Source organism: Penaeus japonicus, unplaced genomic scaffold (genome assembly GCF_977035675.1).
Source record: "Penaeus japonicus unplaced genomic scaffold, GWHDUDI00000001_assembly GWHDUDI00000042, whole genome shotgun sequence".
NCBI classification, from domain to species: Eukaryota; Metazoa; Arthropoda; class Malacostraca; order Decapoda; family Penaeidae; genus Penaeus; species Penaeus japonicus.
In genome coordinates this window covers 7,740,815-7,751,245 of record NW_028234444.1, presented here as the reverse complement: position 1 = coordinate 7,751,245, position 10,431 = coordinate 7,740,815, and the positions used below count along the sequence as shown (strand labels likewise).

The 10,431-nt window shown below is 36.3% G+C and overlaps 1 protein-coding gene across 2 annotated transcripts in view; it reads right to left on the bottom strand.

The window, feature by feature from the left end:
* LOC122262785 (mitochondrial inner membrane protease subunit 1) overlaps nucleotides 1-9,815 on the bottom strand; it is a 10,362-nt gene extending 547 nt beyond the window's left edge. The window contains exons 1-4 of one of the 2 annotated variants that reach the window (XM_043030928.2): nucleotides 9,671-9,815; nucleotides 7,297-7,448; nucleotides 3,732-3,929; nucleotides 1-2,388 (exon numbers count right to left, since the gene is read on the bottom strand). The exon at nucleotides 1-2,388 is cut by the window's left edge and continues 547 nt beyond it. In XM_043030928.2, coding sequence (XP_042886862.1) covers nucleotides 2,215-2,388; nucleotides 3,732-3,929; nucleotides 7,297-7,410 — 486 coding nt within the window. In that variant the 5' untranslated portion in view covers nucleotides 7,411-7,448; nucleotides 9,671-9,815 and the 3' untranslated portion in view covers nucleotides 1-2,214. Of the gene's footprint in view, nucleotides 2,389-3,731; nucleotides 3,930-7,296; nucleotides 7,486-9,670 lie in introns of those variants that run through there. The other variant, XM_086535147.1, reaches the window with a different exon arrangement.
* Between the last annotated feature and the right edge of the window lie 616 nt (nucleotides 9,816-10,431).

Genomic DNA, 10,431 nt, shown 5'->3' with positions numbered 1-10,431 from the left:
TGACATTAATGTGAACACTCTAATCCTTTTTTGTTTCTTTCAGTGAATAAAAAGCAATGATACCTTGTAATTGATTCATCATTGAGTGACTTGTGTTTCTTTATACTTTTCTTCTTCTGATAGAGATGCATGAACCTCATCAACATTTTATATTTTTTATCAATTAAAAGACATGACTAACATTTCCTTTGTACTTATAATGAGTATTCCTTGCCTGTAAACAACTATGGAATAAGACAAGTATTAGCAGATGGAATTGACCAGCTGATAAAATTTGACACAAATGGTACTGAGATGTTCACACGATTCTTTAGAATCAAAAGCGAAAGAGGGAGGAGGACAAATAGGAGGAGGAGGAGGAGGAGGAGGAGGAGGAGGAGGAGGAGGAGGGAAGAGGAGGGAGAAGGAGAAAGAAAGATGAAGATAAAGAGGAAGAGAAAGGAGGGGGAGGGGAGAGGAACAGAGAGGATAGGAAAGGGAGGATGAAAAAAAGGATGAGTATGAGGAAGGGTAGGTGAAGAAAGAGAAGACAAAGAAGATGAAGTAAGAAGAAGGATCAGTAATAGAAGAAATAAGAACTGTAATGACAAATATGGAAGCTTTTCTCTCTGGGGAAACTTTCAAAATTTCACAGTTCATCATGAACAGAAACCTCAATCTTTTCCCCATTCCTAAATGATACACTGCCACGGACATCGAACCATTCATCTGACAGGCCTCTAAAACTGTAACATTTGTTATTTGTAGGACATAGACATGGGTAGCACTCATGGTATCTCTATGTTATTTGAACTACGATGGAAAAAGTAAAAACAAACATTAAAATAAACATACCTTGAGACTGATATTAGTTTCAAGTATATATATATTGTTTTATCCTATCTCAAAGGAAGAACAGGCAATTCCTTCTGATACTATAGAAGAATTATATGCAATTATAATCTCCTTATAAAGAAATTGATAATAATAATAAAAAAAGAAAGAAAAATGTATAGTGATGATAATCGTATTTCAAACCCTCTTTATCCTGCTCTGAAATGCAAACGTACACTGTATACAAAATTATGAACAGGAGGTACTGGGAACTACTATCCTCTATGTTTCTTAATAATAACTGGGTCAGAGATTATCCAATACTTAAAGATGAACCTCTGTATAATCTACATTATATAAATCTCACCCAACACTGATCTTCACTCAAATACAGAACTGTTCTATCCCCCTTTTCATGCTGAAGATGCTACTTCCCTCAACATGTTTACTATGTAATAATATATTTCACAGACTGTCTCTCCTTTTTCTTCCCAAGGTACAAGCAACAAACTTTTAACCAAACTGCCTGTTCAAAAACTGAATTAATATAACCAGTTTTTTTTTTCTTTCTATCCAATAAATATGAAAATATTGGAGAACTATTCTGTAATAAGTAACGCTCTGGTATATGCACTCCATACTACATAAAGACCTCTACATAAGAGTTCACTGCAGTCCTTTGTTTTGAAATGAAAACCAGTCACAATTATAGTAAAACAAGAATTCATTACTACTAGCCTCATTAAACATTTTGAACAGCCAACCATAGAAACCAAGCAGTTGCCTGGTCTAGCACCATCCTAACTAAGCTCAGATATATTGCATCCACTGTTGTAAAAGTTATTTACCCTTTTATAAAGCTATCATATTCTTTACCCATAGTGTAAATAAATAATGTCAACTGCAATTATTTCCCGTTCCTCTTGACTTTTCCCCAACACAGTTATTCCTTATAAAATAAAAACTTCTATGTAGGCTTTTCCTTCATGGAAGCCTTTCCTGGGATTTCCCAGGAAAGGCTTCCATGAAGGAAAAGCCTTTTCCATGAAGGAAAAGACAGAGAATTGAATACATGAAAACTTAAAATTATTAGATATAAGAAATTTAAAAATGATGACTCTGGGTATCTTGTGCATGAGAAACTGAAGAGGGATAATTCCATTTGAAATGGTAAGGAAGACCTAACCAGAACACCTCTGAAGTCTGTGTAAATGCCCTTCCAGCATCAAAAGGTAATAAAATATGGCACGGATCATGAGCAAATAAACTGGTGCTGACACACTACAGATGGCATCCCCAATATAGGCGTTTCTCATCATGTGTGGTGGTGGTGGTGACATGTTGGGCAGGGGGGCAGGGAGGGAGGGTAGGGCCCAAGAGACTGCGAAGGAGTGTCGGTCATCACCGCTCCATCTGCCATTTCTGTATGGAGTCGAGCCTTCCGACATCAGAGAGGGGCCAGAGACGACAAACGGCTCTCCCACGAATGAGACCTGCTGGGACCGAGCCAAAAGTCCGGGAGTCGGTTGAGTTGAGAGCATTGTCGCCTTCCAGCCATACGTGACCTTTGGGTACCTGCATTTAAAAGTTTGAAATTTATATTCTGAACTCTCTAAACTCATAATCTTTGTCTAATAAACAGATGATGCAAACACATGCCTATAGGAGTGTAGATAGGTTGTTTTGTGAAGAAAGATAGATTGTTGTAATACCTGTGCATTTCACATACAGGCATGTAATGGAGTAGACCTAAGGCTATATTCTGAAAAAAACATTCTAAACATATTATAGAAATATGAGTGGGAGAAATATCTGCAAGTAAATCATAAGTTACATTCTGAAAGAGAGTAGATCTCTAGGTATATTCTGATGAAAGATATATTGCACAACTCTTCAATTTCTTTTATATGGGTAAGTAGCTTTGATATCCTAAAGATAACTGTACTTTAACAAAGATTAAAAGAAACTAATAATGTGAAACTCATCCCTATCATGTTCTATTTTTTTTAACATATACAAATTATTAGGTTTCACACTTTTTACCTATCACCTTGATGAGGAAAATTTAATGGAATAATTGGGGAGAACCAGATGAAAAACTCAAATCAAAATATGACATACAACATACACTGGGGAATCCTCATAAAGAGCTGACATCAAAAATTAGTCTTGCTGCATATTACGAAAGTCATGGGCACAGAGTCCGCTGAAATTAGCCATACTCCTAATACATCTTTTACCAATAACAAGCATATTTTTAGATGGATATAGGATGGATGAGTGAAAGTAAAGGAGCTGACTGGGAAGATGGGGAGAAGTGGGGGAGGAGGGGCTGGCTAATTTTACTTGACACTGTGCCAATGACTGAGTACAGTTCACACAGATTTGCGAAGACGTCGCTTCGCCCAGGCTATATGCACAAGGCGGCCTGGCCAGCCAATGACTGTAGATGTTTACATGCACTGTTTCTCATGTTATGTCAGATATTAATTCACTTTATCAATGTATTATTCATTACAACAAAGAAAAATATGACTTGAAGGCCAAATCTTCTGTCACATATTTTAGCAAAGAACTTTATACATCATCTATATATATAAATACAATATCTGAAAAAAAAAACTACATGTTGGATAAGAGTCTCAGTTGCAGACTTGTTGCAGAGTGGATTTATACTGGCCCTGGGTGATACTCAAATAAAAAATCTTTTGCCTTTCAATCTTTCGGGGATAAAATAGTAATACATCAGGGAAAATCAACAAGTTAACTTTAAAAAGATACAAATTCATATAAATGTATATTCAAGATATAATACTATAAGTATGATAGTGCTAAGCAATAAGTTCATATGCAATTTGGATATTGGTCCCATGTATCTCCGACAATAATTAATAAGGAGACAGGGATGTGCCACTCACGATGTGTATTCTGTATCCATTCTTGACTTTGTCTCCTCCAACGCCTGTGACCCGCTTGCAGATGTGATGGTGGGGGTTGGTGGGTGACCTCGCAATGATGACGTCCCCGCGTTGAATGCGGTTGAAACGAGGCGAGATGTGCTCAGTCAGTATCACATCCTCGGAAAATATTGTTGGTTCCATGGAAGGGCCCTTACACTGGGAGGGAGGAAAAGACAGTGAATTCTAACAATGAGACTATGGGAATGTGATCTGCGTTAATGATAGAAACTGGACATTCTTCATGATTTGAATTTGAATTTGAGGCATTTCATTTTTCATGTTTCTGTAGGTGGAATATAAATAATTATTAACCCTTTCCCGACGGGGCACACGCTACGCGAAAACCTCTATGCTGGGCGATTGCAATATTGCATTGAAATCGTCACACTGACATGACACCCCGGCATTGGGAATTTAGCTGTGTCACACAAGTGTGATGCACCGTCGTCATAGGGTTAATATAAAGTATTTCTATCAAAGAACATTCAGCAATATAATCCAACCACTGAATTAGAAAGTAATAACGTAATATTAAAAATAATGGTGGTGGTTATTGTCATAACAATATAGTAACAAAATATACCAAAAACGTCTTCAATATCGTTGCTCTATGAAAATTGGACTTCAAATATCTCCTGCTAAATTGATATCATAATATAATCTGAGAAATTGCACCATGTATGTGCCTACTCATTTCCATAAATTGGATATTGAAGAAGAAGAAGAAGAAGAAGAAGAAGAAGAAGAAGAAGAAGAAGAAGAAGAAGAAGAAGAAGAAGAAGAAGAAGAAGAAGAAGAAGAAGAAGAAGAAGAAGAAGAAGAAGAAGAAGAAGAAGAAGAAGAAGAAGAAGAAGAAGAAGAAGAAGAAGAAGAAGAAGAAGAAGAAGAAGAAGAAGAAGAAGAAGGTGAAACAGTGAAAATAACATACTTCTTTTGATATCTATGGCATATATATTCTGGTATTCTCAATACCAACATTCTGGTAGTTCAAGCATAAAAAGAAAAAGAGAGACAAGTGAATGTAGCTTCCATACAATAATTTTCATGTTCTTTTTCAGGAATGCCAATAACATATCACATATTTTACTAAGCAAACACTTCTATACATACAATACAATAACCAAGCAACACATCTGAAATGGATACTGCTGGATCTTTTCATGATAATTAGCAGAAAAACCTAACTATCCTACTGTGGTGTGTGGGTACTTTCCATGAAGCTAGTGAAGATTTGGGTACGGGGCGTTGGTTTGTGTGGTCTAGTAGCTTAGTTCCGTTCTCTCTGAGTGTTACGTGGAATTATTGGGTACCAGTACTTGTTAGGGAGGTGTATATACATACCTCTATAAAAATACATTACTGAATTACTACATTGTACATACAGAAACACGTCAGTAATCTGACATTTTGTATGATTTCTGTATTGCTCCAATAAAGTACTTACATGAACTGTTAATAAAAATTAGCTATCATACTTCAGTGGGTGAAAAAACAGTAATTTCCATGGAGCTGGTATAGATTCTGATTATATATATATATATATTTTTTTTTTTACTGCCTTTTGTGATGTAACGGTTTAGTTCTGTTCTTAATGGTGTTGCCTACAGAGATTGGATTGATTCCAATCTTTGTCAAGATGGGTATTTACACATCTATACAAAATTCATTATTGCATATGTATATTGAACACATGAAACCAACTTCAAACATCATGACACAGTATTTGAATGCATTCATTTACAAAGGAATGAAAATAGATCTACAACATATCTCTCCTCCAGTTTGCATTAGGCATTCATGTGCCACCTTCGAGAGCCTATTACTCCACCTTAGAAAAGAAAAGAAAAGAAAAGAAAAGAAAAAAGAAAAGAATGAAAAGAGAAGACAAGACAAGACAAGAAAAGGAAGACAAGAAAGAGAAGAGAAAGAAAGAGGAAAGAGAAGAAAAGAGGGGGAAAGAAAAGAAAAGAAGAGAAGAGAGAGAAGAGAGAGAAAGAGAGAGGAGAGGAAAGGAAGGAGAAGAGAGGAGGAGAAGAAAAGAGGAGAGGAGAGGAGAAGAGAGGAGAAAGAGAGAGAGAAGAGAAGAGAGAGAGGGAAGAGAAGAAAAGAGAAGAAAAGAAGAAGGAAAGAGAAGAAGGAAGAAAAGATAGGAAAGGAAAGGAAAGAAGGAAATGAAGAAAGGAAAGGAGAGGAAAGGAAGAAAGGAAGGGAAAGGAAGAAGAAAAGAGAAAGAAGAAAAGAGGAAAGGAAAGAGGAGAAGGGAAGGAAAAGAAAAGAGAAAGAAAGGAAAAAGGAAAGAAAGAAGAGAGGAGAGGAAAGAAAGAAAGGAAGAGAAGAGAAGGAAAGGAGAGGAAGGAAAGGAAAGGAAAGGAAAGAAAAGAAAAAGAGAAGGAAAAGAGAAAGGAAAGGAAAAGAAAGGAAAGGAAAGGAAAAGGAAAGAAAAGGAAAGAAGAGAAAGAAAGAAGAGAAGAAAAGAAAAGAAAAGAAGAAAGAAAAGAAAAGAAAGAAAAGAAAAAAGAGAAAGAAAGAAAGAAAAGAAAAGAAAAAAGAAAAGAAAAGAAAGAGAAAAAAGAGAAGAGAAGAAAAGAAAGAAAAGAAAAAGAAAAGAAAAGAAAATAGGAAAGAGAAGAAAAGAAGAAAAAGAAAAGAAAATAAAGATAAGAAAAGAAGAGGAAAAGAAAGAAAAGGAAAGGAAAAGAAAAGAAAAAGAAAAGAAAAAAAGAAAGGAAGAAAAATGAAAAGAAAGGAAAAGAAAAGAAAAAGAAAGAAAAAAAGGAAAAGAAAGAAAAGAAAAGAAAAGAAAAGAAAAGAAAAGAAAAGAAAAGAAAAGAAAAGAAAAGAAAAGAAAAAAGAAAAAAGAAAAAAGAAAAAAGAAAAGAAAAGAAAAAAGAAAAGAAAAGAAAAAGAAAGAAAAAAATCTAAGAGACGTCTCTGATATGTGTCATGCAGATCTAAAGAGAAGCGCTCTACCATCTCAAATAGGATGCAGCTGCATTTCAAAGAGGAAACAGAACTCTGATTGTTGCATCATGATGAGGCATCACTTCAAGCTTGAGGATTTCTGACTGTGGTGAAGTCATCCAGGATGCACCAGTCTTTATTCTTCTTTGGTATGGCACTGGGAAGTAATTCTCAGTTTGAGATGGTAGATAGCTTATCTGGATATCTCTAAATATCAGAGGCATCCCTTATTCTAATAAGGTTAAAGCATGGGACTTTATTTATTGTCAATTTATGATCCACTCTGCACAGTTTGAATTGTTATACTTCAGGCTCTCAAAGCATGGGCATTGATAGTGGGAAGGGAGTTGGATGCTGGTGGCAGGGGGGGCAGGCACTAGTGGACATTTCATCCCACAAAGTAGCTAGAAAGTTCAAACAGGATGCCATTTAATTTTTTGAATTATGCCAAGAATGTAATAAGGTTTCGTTCAGCGAATGTATATGTCAATGGCAAAATAAGTTATGGATATGTGAAAGATTGTAAGCCCTTACACATTTCAATCATCAAATGAATACTCACAACAACAAAGTCTCCCACGAACTCCAGGGTACAGTGGGCAATGCACCCATACTGTACCATATAACCTGCCACCCCAAGGCATCGCCCAAGGAGCCGGTATATGCTTGATCGCATCACTCCTGTCTTGTTGCAAATATTTCCATTCTTCGATTCTGCAAAGTGGATAATGCTCATTAAATTTGGTATTATATTCAAACAAAGAAGGGAGTGATTTATCATAATGTTATTGTAAAACATCAAATTATATATATTTGAAAGTATTGGCAGTGAGAAATAATACACTTCATCCCCATCACATGACAGAAAGATACGTTCCTCGCACTGAATACATAGTATGGAAAATGCATGGTGTTCAAAAATTTAAATGGAGAAAACGGGGATGTACTGTGGAGGGATTCTTAAATTCTCTGGGTCTTTCACAGTCTATGAGCTGTCAGTTTCCCCCTAAATATATTGGAAACTTAACCCATTGCAGACAAGTGGCAACACATAGGTGCCATTAGTCATCATGGCATATTTGACATTAGGGGAGAGTGGATCACTGTGTTTCTCTGTTTTACTAAGAGTAATAACTCTATTCTGTGACTTATGATGCCAATAATATTAATCAAAATGTCTAGTCTAAAATCACAAACATAGCACCACTCTCTCCTAGTACCAGCAGGAAAGACAGCCTTGAAGGGTGCCCTTCCAGTCTCTACCAAGCACTACCTTCAGAGTGATGACAGCAAGATGCCAACCTCTGGCTCTATAGTGCCAGCAATGCAGGATGTGCAGGTAGAATGAGAAGAGGAAATTCATCCAGACCCCATGTACATTGTCTGCAATTTGACCTTGTGCCAGTATGCTTGTAGTTGAAAGCACTGGGCTCCTTCCTCTTCCCCATCTCTTCATTTATTTTCATTTGGGATGATAGTTTCTTTCATATTGGTTTACGTAAGTACATAAATATGAAAAAAAAAACTTTCTGTCCTCACATATAACTGTAATACTTCTATTACAATGAGTATAAAGAACATATTAAGCTTATATGGACCCTTTACTACAATTCTAGTCTACTTAAACATTAATAAACACTGTCAGATAACACATACAAGTCTTAAAAGATAGTAAAACATAAAAATGATAAAACACAAATATGGTCCTAGCATCATAATGAGTGAATAAACAAGAGCAGAACGAGTTGCAATAATTTGGGTAAAGCTTGCTCACACTGATATAAAAACCATCTTGGGTGCCACGCAAGTGGCACTTGTGCCCATCCAGGCATCTATCCCCGACCGCAATGGGGTTAAGATAAATTCATGCATAACTCTACAATTGCAGACCATCTGAAAGGAAATGCATCTCTTCAGTAAAAATGTGCAAAGGAAAGAAAAATAGTAAAATATAGTAAATGTAGTAAATTTACAAGAAAAGATGTAAAACGCGGGATTTTGGTAAAACTTACTCAACTGCTATTGTCTTGGCTTCCTTATATTCATCAGTAAAAACAAAACACCTCAGTCTTAATGTTTTTCAACTTTGGATAAGTCAAAATAATTTTCACAAGTATTCTATCTATAATGAGTAACCTGCTCATCTAAACTTATAATGGAAATGTAATAGACCGAAAGCACCTTCTAATGAATAATTCTATCAATTCCATGTAGCCTTGACCTACATAGCTATTCAAAACCAAGCAAAATCAAATTCTCATCTGCTTTCTTGGTACTGCCTAAACTTCAGCTAATACATAGTAAAAAATATAAATTATCCAGAATGCTTCAGACTCCAGCAGAGGCCTATTATTCCTCACAATTAGCTGAACAATAAGCCACTTTGTCAGGTGGAGTGAAAAATAACAATACACCTAATACTGTTGTTTATTGTGTTCTTTATACCACTGCCATAAAATCATTTGAAATGTTTCAGATTTTACAGAGCTTGTGCCTCTTCCCATTAACACCTGTATTCCTAAACCTTGTTGGAAAATCTGCAGTGATACCGACATTTTTTAATTTTTGTCTGTGATGACATAACCTTCACATTAAATCCGGGATAGAAGGAATATTCAATAATTTCATCATATAAGAAATACTATCTTATGCATTACTTCGTGATATCCAAACTTCTTCGTGTTCTACCACTTCTCCACGAGTCAAAATTTGCCTCGAAATCTCAAAAAATTATCCCAAAAGTAAAACGTCGCCAGAACTAAAAATCAGCTGATATTTCCCGTTCCCTCTTTCCCAGTATTATGCGTGCACTTGACAAAGGGCAACATATATAGTCTCTCTGCACAATGTATGTTTTCTGTATTCCATAAGCAATGAAGTTTTGAGTTATGCTTAGTCTCAAAGTCAACAAAAACAATAACAGAGTTTGCCTTTACCTTGACCGGCCTTTGTTGTCCTTCACAGGTCGGTTGGTCTCCGAATCTCCCAATGCAAATTTGGAACTCGATTCTTATATCTTAAGATTTTGAGGTTATAATTATCATATATATGAATATATACTATATATATACATATATAAACTTATTTTATCTTCGACTGCTCAAAAGATTGTGAAGGTCTCACTTATAGCCTAAAGGGACAGAACGATTTCATAAGAAAATTATTCATTCCATATCGAATCCTCGATTGGCAATGCATCTCAGACTGCATTATGTAAACATGCATATCGTACCATGAGTTGACGATCCCTCCAAGGACACCCTTATCATACATCAGATTCAAACAGTAGGCGTTATATCGTTATCGACCACAAACTACGCCTTCATCATCAAAAGTAAATACAGAAATAAAAGTCGCATCTCATGCTACAATAGCCGTCGGCTTAGTACAGCGGTAACGTGCCGGCCTCACATCCCAGTGGTCGGCAGATTGAGCCCCGTTCACGCTCGTGTGCTTCCAATGTCGCATGGCAGTCACTACCGTGACTGGGCATCACTCAGATAGAATCAGCGCTCGTTGACACTCTCTTACGAGTCAACACACGCTGACACAGGCGGGCTCGCCTCAGTGCATATAAGCCCGGCGAAGCATCTGCTCCGCAAATCAAGCTTATCCCATATCATACAGTACTCCTAAATGCAGTAATGGTACTAGCGTAATCCTATGACTGCAAAGATTCTCTTGATCTCAAGAGATT